General features: G+C 40.2%; 1 protein-coding gene across 6 annotated transcripts in view; it reads left to right on the top strand.

Annotated features, from left to right (window-relative positions):
- LOC128705543 (very long chain fatty acid elongase 7-like) overlaps positions 1 to 19,195 on the top strand; it is a 149,646-nt gene that overhangs the window by 109,259 nt on the left and 21,192 nt on the right. For all 6 annotated transcript variants that reach the window (XM_070098873.1, XM_070098876.1, XM_070098872.1 and 3 more), the window contains 4 exons: positions 5,107 to 5,194; positions 13,155 to 13,450; positions 14,261 to 14,341; positions 15,480 to 15,536. In XM_070098873.1, coding sequence (XP_069954974.1) covers positions 5,107 to 5,194; positions 13,155 to 13,450; positions 14,261 to 14,341; positions 15,480 to 15,536 — 522 coding nt within the window. The remainder of the gene's footprint in view (positions 1 to 5,106; positions 5,195 to 13,154; positions 13,451 to 14,260; positions 14,342 to 15,479; positions 15,537 to 19,195) is intronic.

Genomic DNA, 19,195 nt, shown 5'->3' with positions numbered 1-19,195 from the left:
TCTGACCTACTTCACTCAATCTTGTAGTGCTCCCCTGACACCAAACAGGATTTGACTTCGGTCACCCATACCATGATGGTCTAAGGATGCCTTATATTTATTAGCAACCGCTGATATTGGCTCAGATTCATTAGGAATTGTTAATAGTGGCTCAGATTCTTGTGGAATACGAAAACTGCCTAACTTGCCCTTTGTCTCGTAAGGCGAGACCATCACCTTTAATCTAGGACTCTAGGTCCTTAAAGCAACTTGTTTTTGCTTCTGTCTCGAGTATGAGTTTGCCGACAGATGATCTAAGGTACTGGACACTGGACATACCCTGTGTATATCTCGTAGTGGACCTAAATATTTCAACTTATTAGTAGACTAGAAGACATCCTCACCATCCGAGTGTTTTTTTTTTTTCTAGTTCTTCCACTATTTCTTTTCTCAACAAACCGGCAGTTATCCCACTGAGGTAAGGTGACCCTTGTTCCCGGCATTTTAGTCGCCTCTTGGCTTACGGAGGAAGAATTATCTTCCACTTTCCCATGGAGTGGCCATTATATTACCTTTTTAATTTTGCTTCATATATATGTCGTGCCGAGTAGGAAAAACTGGTCAATTAGCAACAACTCATTTAAAATTAAGTCCTTTCTAAAATTTTCTCTTATACGTTTAAAGATATACTTTGTTCATTTATGTTAATGTAAAACTTAATAATTTTGCACCAAAAGAATCTTAGAAAACTTACCTAACCTAATTATAACAAGCGAAATTTAATTTAGCCTAATCCAGCTAACTATATTTTAGACAAGTTTACAATAACGTAATAAAAACAATGAAATGGGTTTATTTTTCTTTAGGTTCAGAATGATTTTTGCAAAATTATCTCATACACAAATTTTTGCTTGCACTATTCGTTTAAGCCAAAACCGCAAGTTTTACCTATTCGGTACGAAATATATAATCTCAGGTTGGGGGGAAGGGGTAAAAGAGGTTTTGTGTGCGAGGGTGTTGGACTTCCAGCAAGTATGCGGGAGCGTGTTAGAGAGGAGTGAATGGACACACAGTTTTTAGGACTTGACGTGCTGTTGGAGTGTGAGCAAGGTAACATGAAGGAATTCAGGGAAACCGGCAGGCCGGACTTGAGTCCTGGAGGTGGGAAGTACAGTGTTAATGTTGCAGTTTTATAACTGTAGTGTAACCGCGCCTCTGGCAAGACAGTGATGGAGTAAATGATGAAAGATTTTCTTTTTCAGGCCACCCTGCCTTGGTGGGAGACAGCCGATGTGTTAATATTAATAATAAAATTAATACAATTTATCATTTTTCTTTCATTCTGATCGAGAATTTTTTTTTTTCATCTTTGCTACTTGACTTGTTTTTATTTGATACGATTTTTTTTTCATTTTTCCCTTTTTGTCCTTGTACTGTGGTCGGGTTCTCACCCTCACAGTCCTTCCCCAGCAACCTCTGAGTCCTGAGGCGCTGTAAGACACCCGCGGGGGTCGTACAGCGCCTCAGCAACTGGAGGTATGAGTTAAATATGATAATGGTATACAATACCCATAAAGTGATAAGTAACACATGTGCAACAGTTAGGTATCTTTATTCTGAAACGTTTCGCCTACACAGTAGGCTTCTACAGAGTATAGAGGCAGCAGAAACAGGTATAGAAGTTATTATCGTTGGGTAAAAGGTAATCGTACAGTGTTGTGTACCTAATGTAAATCCCTATAGTAGGGGGAAGGGGTTTCCATGGTGCTGATAAAGGGATTTTGATCCCCTTTAATTAAATTTGCCTCCATTACCTTGGGTGCCCTAATTTTTTGTTTCATTTCTATTATGAAACGATTCGCAGGCTTCATCAGTCGAATACATTGATGAATTATAAGCCTGGAAACAGTACACGAAGTGAAAAGGTATTCTGCGGTAATCAGTCCCTCAGCAGCACCATGGTGTCTTGGTACAGGGTAAGTCTTCAACAACTCTATTGCTAAGAGCCGTATAGCATGACCTACTCCCCTGTGACCTCTTTGGAATGTCTCTGGCTTCGTGCCAAAGCTGAGGGACTGATTACCTCAAACTACCTCTTCACTTCGTCTACTGTCTCCAACTGATGAAGTCCACAGCGCAGGCGAAACATTGTATCACTATAAACATCTAGTTTTACACTTGTGCTCTACTTATCAACGTCACGGAATTGTACATACACTATTTACAATATAATAACGATGTTAAGGTCTTCTCTCGAGCACTTCAAATATTGTTTGTTCTTCCTTCAAGTGTGAGATGTCTAATAAATTAGCTTAAATGAGAAAAATGTCTTTGCTGACCCGCGATGCAACTCTAGGGCTAGCCCTGCAATATTCACGGTGGGTAGACCTATGCGTTTAAGGCTTATCTTGCCCTATCATACCGGATGTGATAACTTTGGGTGTTTTGGTGAGCAAAAATCTTATGCCAAGAATGAACTAGCTAAGTGCCCGTAATAAGGTCAACAGACTAGATTTATACTAAGAACATAGGAATAGATGTACACTGTTGTAGACCTACTGGCCTATGCTTGTTAGAACCCATTAACTACCAGATATTCCCTCACATATTTACATAAGCTATCGCTAAATTATCCTAAGGTAATAACTTCAGTCATGCTCCTGAACATTTGTTTTACTCTCCTATGACTCTAATGCAAAATTAGTGCTCTTCTATATACGTTCTTTCTAAATCTTTGTATAACGTACTTGAATTCTAGTTTTTCTTGTTTATAGTCAGCACTATCTTAATATACCCTTTTATTTATATCTGTCTTCTATTCGTTCACCTTCATCACATCATTCCTCATTCTACTCTACATGAAGGTTCAGCTCTGTCTAACGTCATCACAGTCTTCAAGGGTGATGGACTGATTACTTCTTTACATCTCTACTACTTCTGCTAACTCTTCTGAACTTGACTGAAGAAGTCTCCTGTGTAGGCGAAAAGTTTCGGAATATACTTAACTGTTGCACATGAGTCTTATTCCATTTTTATATTCACTCGTCTCAATCTATCTTCAGAGGTTAGATTTAGATTTTGCCACCGAAGTGGCTAGTTTATTGTGCACCCCATATCCATCCTGTGGACGGTAGCGCGAGAGCATATGGATACACAAAAGGCCTAGGAACTAGGCCCCAAAGGGTTAACAGGAATACATATGGATTTATATCTACATATCTTTAGTTCACTTATCTGTTACAAGCAAATTTAGGAAATTTGCTTAGTATATCTGGTATCTTATTTTCATTAATAAGATATCTTGACATGTCACATAGGTTATTATACTGTCTGTCTCTGTATTCCTCAATAAGTGGACAATTAAGCACATAGTGCTCAAGAGAGTGACCATATGCCTGATCACATAATTTACATTTAGTTTGATCATCATCTGTGTGTCTCCCAAACTGCCGGAAGTACTTGTAACCAAGCCTAAGCCTGGCCACTACAACATCAGTCAGTCTGTTCACATTGCAAGTTGCTCCATAAACATACTTATCTACGTCCATGTTATCATAGTGGGTTATAGATCTACTCAGGCTTCTAACTGCATTCCTATAACAATCATTTTCATTATTTACTTCTCTCCTAATATTATTCCTAATGCTAGACACAGATATACCAAAGTTATATTCTACATTCTCCTTCTGGGTACTCTTCTTGGCTAACATATCAACTTTATCATGCAGGAGTAATCCAATGTGTGATGGGATCCATAGCAATTGTACATTAATTCCTTTGTCCCTAATTTTTGAGTATCTATACCTGGCTTCCCCAATGAGCATGTTGTTGGAGTCATTATATGAGTCAAGAGCCTTCAATGATGACATAGAATCAGTAATGATGATAGAGTCAAGCTCAGTGTGTCATAGGTTAGCTTTAGCGCCATTAGGATTGCAAACAATTCAGTTTGCATTGTAGACGCCCAGTTGTTAATTCTTATGCCTAACTCCACAAGTTTATTATTGTTCTTAACTAGGGAGGTGGCAACAAGAGCAGATGCAGCCCTGCCAGAAGACTCCTGTTTAGATCCATCAGTGAATATAACTTGTGATAACTTATTACTACCAGCTAGGTGAGAAATTTCTTCTTGAGCAGTTGCTCTAACAAGAGATTTAAGGAAGGGATTACTAGCAATGAGGTTCTTGGGAGGGACTTGTAGGTATGTGATATTAAATGAACACATCTTCCATGGAGGGGTGAAATGCTAGAGGAAAACTGCTGAAACTGGAAATTTTGTCTTTAATGATGAGAAAAAACTCAAAACATTCTGTATTCTGGTCACGAGAGTTGCGTCTCGTAGTCTGATTAGGACTTACCAGTCAAGCACAGAATTGCAATATGTAACCTTGAAAGTTTTGTTACTTATTAATCTTGATATAAATCCTAGAAATCTGTTGTTGAAATCGGTATAAAATAGAAAGGTTGAAGATTAGGATAAATGTGCAATAGTTAGGTATACTGATGAAACGTTTCGCCTACGCAGTAGGCTTCTTTAGTCAAATACAGAGGAAGCAGGTGTTGTAGTAGTGAAATAAAGATGTAATCAGTCCATCAACCTTGGAGAAAAAAAATTGAGGTGGTCCCTCAGCCTAGAGAAGAGTTCAGCTCCATGGAGCTGAACTCTTCGGTCCGACTTGGACCATTTACAAAGTCACAGAGAAAAGTTGTCATAAGCTTCTCTCTCCTACTTGCGAGTTGTGTCATGTAGGTTCAACTAACACAACTATTCCTAGTCATTTACCTAACCAGTCCCTGAAACTGTTCAAATAGCTGTCAAGTTTGGCTTGACAGCAGTGACAGATGGTACGCCAGAGCTATCACAGCAAATTTTTTGAAAAATCTTTGGAAAACGTTAAGGATGGGTTAAATAAATGAGAATGGTGTTAGATGGATAGGCTTAGAACTGGCAATAGGTCTACTGAACATAAATGGCATACAGTACCGACAAGATGAGGACTTAGGTCTTATGCTGTGCTTATTTCAACCCACCGCCAAGAGCAAGTCAAAAATTATATATAATTTAAAATAATTTATAGAGTGGTACGACAGGTAACAAACCTTAAAACAATTCAGTTTTTTTTCCAGGTGAAGCAGAAAGATTCGGAAATTGGTAAAATCCCGCAAATGGCGCCATCATCACAGTCAACACAACCTCAGGCTCAGCAAGACAAAGGTGCGTAAATAAGACAAGTGTGAATATGATAATAGTTTACAGTGCCGACGAGTTGATAAATGAGACACAGTTGCAACATCTGGGTATCTTTATTCTGGAAACGTTTCGCCACACAGTGGCTTCATCAGTCCAGTGCAGAAAATGGTGGAGTAAGAGGAAGAGTTTGAGGTAATTAGTCCCTTAGCCTTGAGTCGATGTGTTCTTTCCATGGAGTCAATAAATCGACTCTAGGCTGAGGGACTATTACCTCAAACTCTTCCTCAGCTTCCACCGCTCTTCTCTGTATTGGACTGAAGAAGCCACTGACTGGAGAAATTTTCCTCAATAAGCATTCCAAAAAGTTGAACAAGTCTCATTCTTCAACTTGTTGGTTTTCTAAACCGACAAGTATGAATACTCATGTTAGTGATGAAATGGGAAGACAAGAAGTATTTGGTATATACCGGCTATATGTGCACGCGTTCTTGAGGGGCAAGACCCCTCAAGGGAGGTTCCTTGACGCTGGTGAGGGGCTCTTCATCTAGGGAATTGGATCTGTGCTCCAGTTCCCTGAATTAAGCCTGAATACCTTCCATTCTCCCCCCCCCAACCTGCACTGCATAATCCTACGGGTTTAGCGCTCCCCCATGATAATTATAATTAAGGAGCAAGTAAGTACCCCTTAAGTTACTGAAGGTTAAGCACCCTAAATGCTCTCGACATAAACAAAAAGGCTCAGCCTTGTTACGGTTCGAGTAGAAGTACATAGTCATCTCCTATTTGTGATCTACCAACAGACAATTTGTTACTCTCTCTACACAGGTAAGGTAGTTTTTCTTGACACTTATCTCCAAAGGCAATCTTTCTTGAAGGCTCTACTGTGTGGAGCCTTTTCTAGATTTCCTGTAATAAACCTTATGGGTACTATGATCGGAATGTCATCCACGTAGCAATGACGCATCATGTAGATGGCTAGGATGGCCACAAACCTCTGTGTCTCTTAATGTTCTATGCAGGGCCGGATTACCGCATAGGCAAACTAGGCATTTGCCTAGGGCCCCGCGCATTTGGGGGTCCCGCGGTCCAAGGGGTTCAGGGGCTCATCCAAGACTGCGCACATGGTGCAAGTGCAAAGGGGTCCCTACACAAAAAGTTCAAGTGTTTGGAGAGTAAAATTGATTTTTAAAAATTAATCAAAACAAAAATAAATAATGAAATAAAATAAAATAAAAATAAATAAACCTAACCATAGATGGCAACACTCAACACGCCTTTGTTTACATCGGAACAGCTGTGTTTTCCCGCTAATGGGTGAGTATGGGAGATTCCTCTCCAATTTTCTGTAGTAATTACACGTTACCTAGACTTGTACTGTGACAAATTAACTGAAGTGTTGTGATAGACATTGATGTGTATGGATAAATGTTTGTTTTCGCCTCTAAATGTTAAGGGAGGTACCTGATAGGGTTACTTGACCAGTAAAGACGCATGGACCAGTAAAGACGCATTTTTGGTAAAAATACTATAAAGAAAAACCTAAAAACGCAAACTGACTTCCGTTTGTAGGTTTTAAAAGCACTTTGTCCTGTCTTTAAGTCTTTATCATTTCAATAACAGATCTCAATTGATTGATGTTCTACATCACTTCCGTCGCAAATGCTTAGTTTTCAAGTTGCGACGGAAGTGATGTAGAACATCAATTAATTTACTACATATTTCCCCAGAAACACATAAGCCACATCAGAAAATCGTTGGATGGGTGAAATTGAAAATTGTCCCTGCATTCTTTAATTCTCATGTCCTTATCTATGGTGGTAGGCCATATATCATGCAAAACATAATGATTAGTTTAGTTATGAAAATGGTAATATAAATACTATTGTGCATTGTTCTTGGACTCGGTATGATTTCTGTTTAAGTAAATTGGAGATCAAGGAGGATGAATTAGTAAAATATTCGTAGCCCAAATCACTAACCTAATCTATGGTAAAAGTTCTGTATATGACTCCTTTCTGGTAATGTTTTGAATTTTTAGATGCGCAGCCAGAGGAAAGGGGGCTACAAGGACCATATCCCCCCAGTTGACAGAAAAAAAAATTATAATAATTAAAAAATTAATAATTATTGATAATGAAAAATTTGTATTTGCATGATTACAGACAGTGATACATCCTCATTATGGCATCTCGTGAACGTGATGTTGGACGTTCTTATGTGAGTGGGTCACAGAAAAGAAAGAAGAAAATTCAAGAAGAAGAACAGAAAAAGAAAGATGTAGGAAGCTGCAGAAAGATCACAGACATGCTCACGAAAACAGTTTCTGATGTTACCAGTACAGTTGAATCTGCAGATACGTCAGATCATACAGGAAGCCCTCCCTCCATTATTTCTCAGCCAGCATCTACTTCTTTTGTGTCTCCTCTCTATGTCTCAACGGACATTTCATCCACAGGATTTGTCTTAAAAGATCCTGCCTCCTGGCCAAATGTAATCCCAGATTCTCTACGTGATGCTTTCATTGCAGAAAACTTCAGTCAAACTCTGAACATTGACTTTAGAAAATCAGCAAGGATTTATGATGATGGAAGTCGTCGTTGTTTAAAGTCATCTATGTTTTATAGGAAGCTTGCAAATTCAGAAACTGTGAAAAAATCATGGATGGTATACTCTGAAAGCTCAGGAAAAGTGTACTGTTCAGCATGCAAGCTATTTTCTACCAAAGAAAATACCTTCACACAGGGGTTCAATGACTGGAAAAATTCCAAGCGTTTCGAGGAACATGAAAACAGCACCACTCACAGGAGCTGCATTTTAGCCAGTGTATTTCGTGCACAGAAAAAAGGCTTATTGGATTCTCATTTGGAAAATCAAACTGAAAAAGAGCGCACTTATTGGAGAAAAGTTCTAGAAAGAGTTGTTGCTGTTGTAAAATTCTTAGCTCTAAGAGGACTTGCTTTCCGTGGAGAAAATGAGGTTTTTGGTTCGGAAAACAATGGCAATTTCCTAGGGATCATAGAACTGTTAGCACAATTCGATCCATTCTTAGCAAATCATGTGTCACGGATGGGAATGCAGGAAGAGGCACTGTATCTTACATGTCATCTACTATATGCAATGAATTTATTGAACTGATGACTAAGAAGGTCCTCAATAACATCATAGCAGCTGTGAAAACTGCAAAATACTTTGCATTAAGTGTAGATTCAACACCAGATATTTCACATACAGATCAATTGACATTCATTGTTCTCTTTGTCGACTCCAGTGGTAAGCCTGTAGAGCGCTTTATAAAATTCATTCCTCTTTCAGGCCATGATGGAGAAACAATGATGAATGTAGTACTGGATACTCTGCTTGAACATGATCTCTCTATTATGGATTGCCGTGGCCAGAGCTACGACAAAGCAAGTAATATGTCGGGTAAATATAATGGATTGCAAGCCCGTATCAAGCAAATCAACCCACTTGCTGAATATGTGCCCTGCTCAGCACATTCTCTTAATCTTGTTGGGTCATGTGCTGCGGAGTGTTGTGTCGCTGCAGTTTCATTTTTTGGACTTTTACAAGCACTCTTTAATTTTTTCTCTGCTTCAACGCATCGGTGGAGTATACTCAAGTCAACCATTCATGGAGATGTCATCAAATCATTATCAACAACAAGGTGGTCAGCGCAGCATGATGCAACACATGCTTTGAAAGACAGCTTTGCTGAAATACGTTCTGCTTTGATCCAAAAGCAGAGGATGAAGACCAGACAGCAACTACAAGAAGCGAAGCAGCCAGCTTAGCATCAAAATTGGAAGATTTTGAATTGGCCTTACTCTGTGTGCTTTGGGACTGTATACTGGAACGGTTAAATGCCACGAACAAGACACTTCAGAAAATTGAAATTGAAATGGCTACTTGTGCTAACCTCTATGCAGGCTTAATGGAATTTGTAAGCTCACTTCGCAATGATGAAGCTTTTGAAATGTTTGAAGAGAAAGCTAAACTGCTGGTGAAAGACTACAGTTACCGGGCTGATCATCAGCGGTCAAGGAAGAGGAAACGCAGTTTTGAAGAGCCAGACAATGAAATTGTGTTGCTACCAAGGCAGAAATGTAAGACAGCTACATACTTCGTCATTCTGGATTCACTGATTACAGAATTGGTGAAAAGAAAAGAAATCTACCAGAATCTCAGTGACAAGTTTGGATTTCTGTTCAAAATTACTACTATGCCAGATGCAGAATTGAGAGAAGCTGCATTAAAGTTGCAACAACACCTTTCAGCAGATGTTCAGGACACATTTGTTGAAGAAATAGTTCATTTTTCTGGGTATATGAATCAGATTAAAGCTCCACCTGAAAAATGTGCGCCCTCAGCTGCTTTGAAACATTTAAGAAATGCAGGTATCTCAGAAACCTTCCCTAATGTTGACAGTGTATCGCCTTTACCTAACACTTCCAGCTACTAACTGTGAAGGAGAACGTTCATTTTCTGTTTTGAAAAGAGTGAAAAACCAGCTCCGTCCAACAATGAGCCAAGACAAATTGTGTAACCTAGCCTTGTTGACCTTTGAGTCTGATCTAACAAGAAATATTGATTTTCAGAATATAATTGATGATTTTGCCAATATGAAATCCAGAAAAAAGTTTATTTAAGAAGTGCCTGTGAAGATAAACAATTCTTTACTTTCTTGAGTTTATATGATTTGATAGTCTTATGCATGATGCAATGATAATAATAATGGTCAGTGATTTATAAAGGGAATAATAGTGCTGTAGTGGTTATGCTGAATATAATAGGTACATGATGTCACTTCTTTAATAGCCTAATCTAGTAATACTATGCTGTCTTGAGTTTATTCTCTTTAAAATGCATGATTTAACAAGATAGTTATAATGGCTGTTGGTAAATGGTTTTGGTTGTCTTGATGTACTTTCCCTATTAAATTTAATCTAAATAGCCAGAATGTATTTAATTAGACCTTAAACAGGCTCACACCGACCCCCCCCCCCCCACCCCCAAGCTGGAAGGGGTCGCTTCGCTTACCCGTAACTCAAAGGGGCCCCGCCAATCTGAATAGCCTAGGGCCCGGAGACTATTAATCCGGCCCTGGTTCTATGCACAAATTACCCCAAACTACACTGAAACGCGACGCCATAGCCATTCCAGAACATGTTATAGGGAATTACTCAACACAAAAGAAATAATGAGTGAGATTGACAGTCTTTAGCTGGAATGGATTGATTGGCATTGTCACTAAACTTTCTATGCAGGAGTTTCCCCCCTCAAGGGAGGTTCATTGATGCTGGTGAGGGGCTCTTTATCTAGGGAATTGTATCTGTGCTCCGGTTCCCTGAATTGAGCCTGAATACCTTCCATCCCCCACATGCGCTGTATAATCCTACGGGTTTAGCATTCCCACCTGATTATAATAATACGCAGGAGTTGATGGCCAGGACAGTAGACGCCTTGATGAAAAGTGAAGCTACATTCAGACTTCCCATTTTTTTTCATGTCGATATCCTTGACGCAGTTTACCCTTTGACTCAGTTTTTAAAGTGCGCATTACTGAGACTCCTCATAAGGTGTGATGTACTTTGCAAAAAACTTTGCTGAGTATGTGCTGAGCTCTATTAATGCCAAAAGTAATAAACTTTGGAAAAATATACGAATACAGTATAATGCGAGCCTTTATTGACTACGTTTCGCCGAAAGAGGACACTCGGTGTTGCAGGATCTTGAAATCATGACTCGCCTGTATAATTTCAAACAGGACAGTAACTTTTACAACATAGCTGAACACCTCGCCAGGAAACTCCTTCATCGTTATCCTACATAGCAACAAACCCACCTATTCATCCCGTGCAGGTCTGTCTCCAATCCAACCTTCTCAACATTCTCCACCTGACTCTCCACGCCACTATGCCTGTTACATATGCTCATATACTCTCTGCTCAGGTAGCTCTGTTTTTGACTTGGCAAATCCCACTGTGTGGGCGAAATGTAGTCAATAGAAGACCATATATACTGAATTTGAGTATTTTTTCAATCGTGTAGGTATTTATCTCCAGCATTAATGGAACTTGAGTTTAATTTTTATTATTATTATTATTATTATTATTATTATTATTATTATTATTATTATTATTATTATTATTATTATTATTATTATTATTATCAAAAAGAAGCGCTAAGCCACAAGGGCTATACAGCATTGATGGGTCTTTGGGAGCCCATACCTGCACGCTGGTCTAAAATTGCTTGGAATGAGGTGAAGGAGTATTCTCGCCATGTTCTGTACATTTGAGAATTAGACTCATTTTAGAAAGAAATTTTTTGACGAGTGTAACCCATTGGTTGATGCTTAGAAGCTTTTAGGTACTCTGATAGTTGAGAGGAATTAGTGTTGTAATCTTAGACGCTCAAGATGACTCTTCCTGTCAACAGTGGTTATCATGATGGATACATCCTTCTCAAGGTCCTTCACGGAATTAACATACTATTTAACAAGCTGATGAATTAGATACATGTGCCACATCTGGGTATTTTTACTTGCAGACTTTTCGCCATCCAGTGGTTTTATCAGTACAATCCACGGGCATAATATGAACATTAGAAGTATATGCAGCAGACAGTGGAAGATGAGGTAGTCAGTCCCTCAGACACTGGATGGCCAAACTTCTACAAGATACTCAGATGTTGCACATGTCTAGTTTGTTATCTAATCGGTATTGTATACCATTGCTATAAAATGCGCAGAGTCGAAGTATTGTCAGTTCTGAAAATCAGTCTTTTATTCATTTAATAATCATCTGGAATCTACTGTTATTTCTTAAAATACATCTGCAAAAACTCGGTTTCAACCTTTACAACATATTGGTACATTAATGTTGAATCATCATGACATTGTCATTAAGGGACATCAGTGCCATCAACTCCCACATCAACTGATTTTGTTCTATATTACTGCTTTTAGTGGTCTATCTTTACTGGATTGATGAAGCCTTTGGAGACATATCGAGCGGGTGGGTCTCGAACCCGTGGCAAGTGAGTCATAAAACTCATGGTTCTTTTAGCAGCTTAGAAGGAAATATTATTGATATAGGGTTTTCTCCTATTTTTGTGTGTGGCTCGGTTGGCAGCGCACTCACCTCACACACTGAGTGTCAGTGGTTCGATCCCAGGCATAGATGGAAACGTTGGGTATGCTTCCTTACACCTGCTGTCCCTCTTCACCTAACATTAAGTAGGTACTTGGGTATTAGTCGACTGTTGTTGGTCGCATCCTGGGGGTGGTAGTATACCTTAGACACAGCTGGGCTTTGAAATAAGCTCGGATAAGATAATAGTTCTTAGCCTGTAAATTTGATTTTTGTAAAAAAAAAAAAAACCGCATTTATGCCCATTCTGTAAAATAGAAACCAAACATTACTATATAATGTAGTTTTAGCATAGCCTGGCCACTTTGGCTTCACATCAGGAAGTATAAATTAGTCTCCCCTCAAGGAAGGTTCTTTGATGTTGGTGAGGGGCTCTTGATTTAGGGAATTGGATCCGTGCTCCAGTTCCCCGAATTAAGCCTGAATGCCTTCCACATCCCCCCCCCCCTAGGCGCTGTATAATCCTCCGGGTTTAGCGCTTCCTCCTTGATTATATTAATAAAATATAAACCCTAGGTATATTTCTACACCATTTGTGGTCACAGAGGTGCCTGTGCTAACCTTCCTATGGTGTAGAAATATACCTAGTTGGATTAATCTTATTGTGGCTAGCTGGTCTAGTGGCTAACGCGACGGGCTGGAGTTTTGAGACTCTATGACCGCGGGTTCAATCCTGGCCGGGGGTATGGTTTGTTTACAATCGTGTCATTACGATTTCTTGAGTCAAAATATAAACTAGTCTAATAGCCTTAATTAAGGCTGTGTTACTTAAGCAGTTTAGAAAACGTATATCAGTGTCTAAAATCTAATGCTCTTCGCTCTTTTTTTAATAGTTTCTCTGAAAGAGCTGAAGTCCAAGGGAAAATGGGCAGCATGGATCACTATCTTCAGTTACGTGTACGGAGACCTGACGGTGGCCAGCCAGCTGCCTCCTGACTCTCGACAGGACTCCTGGCTCCTCATGAAGTCTTCCCTTCCCGGCCTCGTCGTCTCCCTCATCTACATCGCCATTGTAACGTGGTGGGGACCACTCTACATGAGCAACAGACAACCTGTCAAGGGACTCAAACCCATAATGATTTCCTACAATGCCTTCCAAGTCGTGTTTTCTGCGTGGATTTTCTATGAGGTAAGTTATACATATTCGCCCCCCCCCCAAAAAAAAAAAAACATGAACCATAAGGATGACTTATTGTAACTCTTTATTATAATACTCTATAATAACCCACATGGAGACAGAGACTCGGGAGATTAATTGATTCGTATATTTCGACCCCCTTTTTAGGGTCCTCTTCAGTAGATGGAAGAGTTATTTCCAGTGGGGCCATAAAGCGCCTGGTGTAGTAATCTGGTCTGACCTGAAGAGGAGAATAGCTCAAATTAATTGGATGAAGATCTCTTCACCATCCTCATGGATCTTCTCATGAAGGGTTTTGAGACTAATGATCCTTCCTCACCTTGACTCTGGAGAAGAGTTCTTGAACCAAGAAATTTCTCATTCCTATCTTGTATCAAACCCGTTTACGTTTCATTACTCAGGCGCTGCATGTCTTACGAGCTTAATCTTTCTCTGTGATTTTAATAATAATCGAGGTAGCATCTTTGCTATTCCTGTACTCTTATGATGGAGATATTTTTTTCCCTCTTAGTTTTAATTGGAGCCTGAGGCTGTTATTCAGATTGACTCGTCCAAGTTTTCCTTAAGTATCTAAGTTTAGCTAATATTTAATACAGCCTTCTTCTTTCTTCTTCCTTCTTATGATTGCAGAAATGCGCTAAACTCACATTTACCTATTATTATCCTTAACAATACTTTGCTAAATGTAACAATGTCAGTATAACTAGTCAATAAATCACTGTCTTTGGTTTAAGTAATGTTGTCTGAGTCAGGCAACACGCTCGTAACTTTCGCATTTTTTTATCTGGGTGCTCTTCACAGGGCGGGATGAGCGGATGGTTCGGCAGCTACAAGTTGGTGTGTCAGACCTGCGACTTCTCTGACAACCCACAAGCCATTAGGGTGAGTCTCCCTTACTCTCTGATTCGTCCTAAGACTATATAAGAATGATGGAACATTACAATAGGCCTACTAGCCCATATATGGCACGACCTTCTCAAAACCATCCATTCATACCCACCTATTTGTCCAACCTTTTCCCCAAGCTATTCAAGAATTTTCTTCAGTACCTCGAGTACTAATCAAATCCAGCCCTTTTTACCAATATATTTATCCAGATCCTCCAAGGGCCTTGATGCCGGTGAACGGCTTTGGACCTATCCTGCCCTTCTTTTGACTGAAGATGATCAGGTCCTCAGATCTATAGAGGCCCTGACCCTGATGACTTGAGGTTCCCTAACCATAAAAAAATTATTCATGACAACTAAAGACACCAAATAAAACTTAGACAATTTTAATATTATTTTTGACTGATAAAAGATTTTCTTTCTTCTACGCAAAAGCATTTTAATAATATATGTAAAGTGAGTCTTCCATGGCCAACCCATGAAAACTTTCCTTATCCTTAGTGGATCTGTACTTATTCTAAGACACTGCAGATGTATTCGCCTGAAGCTTCAGCTGTTGGTGAACTGGCAAAATATGCAACGCAGTTTTGGTAGGAGAAACAGACGAGTTAAATTTAAAGATAGTTTCTTACAGTAATTTCTTTGGTATGCTTTCAGTGTTTACAATCTCTTACCTATGGGTTTAGCGCTCCCCTATGATTATAATTGTAAATTACTCTTTCAGCATGTGAATCATCACTCATGACTACAGTCTCTCACCATGTGTATCATCACTCATTACTATTTCTCACCATGTGGTGTATCATCACTCATGACTACATTCTCTCACCATGTGAATCATCACTCACTACTACCATCTCTCACCCTGTAGTGTATCATCACTCATTACTACTATCTCTCACCCTGTAGTGTATCATCACTCATTACTACCATCTCTCACCCTGTAGTGTATCATCACTCATTACTACTATCTCTCACCCTGTAGTGTATCATCACTCATTACTACTATCTCTCACCCTGTAGTGTATCATCACTCATTACTACCATCTCTCACCCTGTAGTGTATCATCACTCATTACTACCATCTCTCACCCTGTAGTGTATCATCACTCATTACTACCATCTCTCAACAGATGTTAAACATTGCTTACTGGTACTACATCTCCAAGTTCATCGACTTCATCGATACGGTGAGTGGACTATAATCAGTTGTTGGTGTGAGGAAACATTAGTGTTATTGAGTTTTATTTTGTATGATATAAATGGCTACAAGCCGTATAGTAGGTTTACCCTGGAGAATAAGTTATTGCTCGGAAACAGACCAACGGGAGTAGTAGTCAGCTTCACTAAATTTGTAAAATAAGGTCTCTCCTTGATGCTGGTGAATGGCTCGAGTTCCGAAATTTGGAACTACCCGACCTTTCCTTGAATAAAACCTGTTTTCCTCTCATTCCCCAGACGCAGTATTAACCACCACTGGTGTAGCACTTCACCTTGCTAAAAAAAAATGATGTGTAATAAGGAAGGCTTTGTTATCCTGCTCTGCAGACCACTCGCAGTGTTGTATTCACAATATAATATGAACTCTTACCCCAAGGTCTGTTGTGCAGACCTTGTGGCGCAGTTACTAAGGTAATATATTAAATTATCCTGTATAATTTACGAAACGCTAGTCATGTGGTTACTTAATGCTTTTAACCCCCCAAAAATTGCTACCATAAAAGTGTATTCTTAACATTAATATAAGTAAAAGAACGCATACACAACTAATGTGACATTTTATTACGACAACGTTTCGCTCTCCAAGAGCATTGTCAAGTTATTACAGACAATACAAGGTTCAAGTTCAGGAAGGTTCGCCAAGACGGGTTCTGGCCCGGGTCTTCTTGGGGTGGCCCGGCAGTGGCTCCCAAAGGAATGTCGGAGTTTGTACGGTTGCTATGCCGTTTATAGCCCCATGGCGGGGGCAGCTCTATGACAAGGGCACGGTTATCATTTTTTTTTTTTTTTTAGTTTTGAGAACAGGTTCAGTAAATTTAGTTAAGACCTGCTAATTCTTAAACCCACACCAGAAGAACGAGTATACCACCAAAACACTGATTATGGAAATTCTTTGGCAAAATGGCCAGTACTAATCATAAACTTTTAACTAAAATACAGAGAATAAGATAAGTGAAAAAGATTAAATGAAAAGGAATCCTAAAAGGATAAACAATAAATTAAACAATTTCATAGGTCAAAAAGAGAGGTATTTGTAGGTAAATCAAAAGAGAAGGGCACTTAAGGGATCAATATATGAAAAGTACATACCTGGAGTATACCTGGAGAGGGTTTCGGGGAACATCGCTCCGCGGCCCGGTCTGTGACCAGGCCTCACATTGGATCACGGCCTGATCAACCAGGCTGTTACTGCTGGCGGCACGTAAACCAACGTACGAACCACAGCCCGGCTGGTCTGGTATTGACTTAGTGCCTGTCCAGCGCCTTCTTGAAGACAGCCAGGGGTCTATTGGTAATCCCTCTTATGTATGCTGGAAGGCAGTTGAACATGCAGTGTTAAAAGTTTGAGGTCGATCCTAAGAAGTCTCCAGTTATTTCTCGGAAACTGAGCCACAAAAGTAGCATTTAAGTAGGATAGTCTCTGTAGGTATCCCCTGGAGACCTTAGGTTACTGTTCGGAAACAAACAGGAGGAGTATCCATCTGTAGGTATGTCCTTGAGGATACCTATTCAGGATTTTCATGCAGAGTCATAGGGTAACATAAGCATTAAAATTTGCATTAGTTATTCCCCTTCAGGGGATACCTGTAATGGTTGTCTGAGCTTCTGCTTTGTCTTATTTCTTTTCTTTTTGTTTTCATTTTCCTTTCTCTTTTTATCTTTTTTATCTTTTCATTCTTTTTCTCTTTTTTATCTTTTCCTTTTCACTTCATTTTTGTCTGGAGAATCGAGATAACTTGAGGCCTCTGGCTGGCTGGTGGCTAAAGCTCCCGCTTCACACACGGAGGGCCCGGGTTCGATTCCCGGCGGGTGGAAACATTTCGACACGTTTCCTTACACCTGTTGTCCTGTTCACCTAGCAGCAAATAGGTACCTGGGTGTTAGTCGACTGGTGTGGGTCGCATCCTGGGGGACAAGATTAAGGACCCCAATGGAAATAAGTTAGACAGTCCTCGATGACGCACTGACTTTCTTGGGTTATCCTGGGTGGCTAACCCTCCGGGGTTAAAAATCCGAACGAAATCTTATCTTATATTACCTGTTCTTAACGTTTAACATTTACATCATCATGAAACGATGTTTTCTGATTGTTATCGTGACTATTTACGTTTTATAAGTAATTTGTGCCGGGAGAAGGGGAAATTACCCATCTGTATATGAAATGCTAATTGGTATAGTCACATTACTAAAGGCCCAGGAGCTGGAACCCCAACCCCCTCAAACGCAGTGGTGCCTGCAGTATTACAGTATCCCCCCCCCAAGCTGCCCGCACGAATGTCATGGGTAGTAAGATGTAGTGTTTCTTTGTAGTAATCCTGCCACCCTGTATGTCCTTGTTCCCATACTACTGTTACTCCTAGTATTGGTGGGTCTCTTACCTTGCATAGTGCAACCTGTGATTGAGCGTGTTACCAGGTATTGTGATTCGTGTGTGTGTGTGTGTGACCTGAGAGAATGACTTAAGAAATCGTAATGACACGATTGCAAATAAACCATACCCCCGGCCGGGATTGAACCCGCGGGTTCAATCCCGGCCGGGGGTATGGTTTACCTGAGAGAATGGTGACAGGTGGTGCGACTCTGAGTATCTTGCAACCTGATGGACAATAATATTTTGGGGAAACTTTGTGTTTTATGCCTTTCCTGGAAGGACAAATACACAAATAACTCTCACTTGGGAGAATGAAACCTAAGACGACATTGCGGTACGACTTGAATCGAAAGAACCAGAACATCCAGTGTGGGGTTAGAAAAAACAAAATGACCTTGATAAACTCTCCTTTTTTCTCCCCTAAGTCCTTACACAGCTGCGTGTTGGCGCTGGCCTGCCCACACACCTTGTCAGTCATCCTCGCAAAGTTCAGTCTCCTGGCCTCCTGATCCACTTTCGACCTAGCAACTGGGTTAAGCCCTAGTACTATCCCTCTCACTCACAGCCTTTCCTCTCGCCAGCTTATTCTTCCCCTATCCCCATTTCCCCGATCACCCCATAAGGGTCTTACCTATACTTTCTCTGATCTTTTTGATCCGAAACGTTAATGGGCCAAGTCATACCAAAACGTCGTTATTAGTTTTAGGACTGTTCAATTGCCTCCCAGCATACATAAGGGGGATTACCAATAGACCCCTGACTGTCTTCAAGCAGGCACTGGACTTTCACCTGAAGTCGGTACCGGGCTGTGGTTCGTACACTGGATTGCGTGCAGCCAGCAGTAACAGCCTGGCCACAGACCGGGCCCCGGGGGCGTTGACCCCCGGAACTCTCTCCAGGTAAACTCCAGGTACCTAAGTGCGGGTTATTTGTATATTGCTCCTACCACGATTCGATCTCTTTTTCGATATTGAAAAGATAATGGATCCCTCTGAGGAACAATCTAAAGCGTCGAAAACGATAATGAATTTCAAGAAAGATACAGAAAAGCAAGGAAGAAAAACAAAATAAGGGCGCCCGGGTAGTCAGGCTCACATGAATCCTTAATACCGTGTCACCATGGTGCGGACAGGTTGCGACTAGGCTTCTCCTTTCTTCTATTTCCTCCTCAAGGGATTCAAGTGTGTGACTGAACTTCCTGAAACACTCGGCTTGCTGCTGAGTGTGTCTGGGTAATGGAAGAAGCAAAGAAACATG

The sequence above is a fragment of the Cherax quadricarinatus genome, chromosome 65 (genome assembly GCF_038502225.1).
Source record: "Cherax quadricarinatus isolate ZL_2023a chromosome 65, ASM3850222v1, whole genome shotgun sequence".
NCBI classification, from domain to species: Eukaryota; Metazoa; Arthropoda; class Malacostraca; order Decapoda; family Parastacidae; genus Cherax; species Cherax quadricarinatus.
The sequence above is the reverse complement of the archived record's forward strand: the minus strand, read 5'-3'. Positions and strand labels throughout refer to the sequence as shown.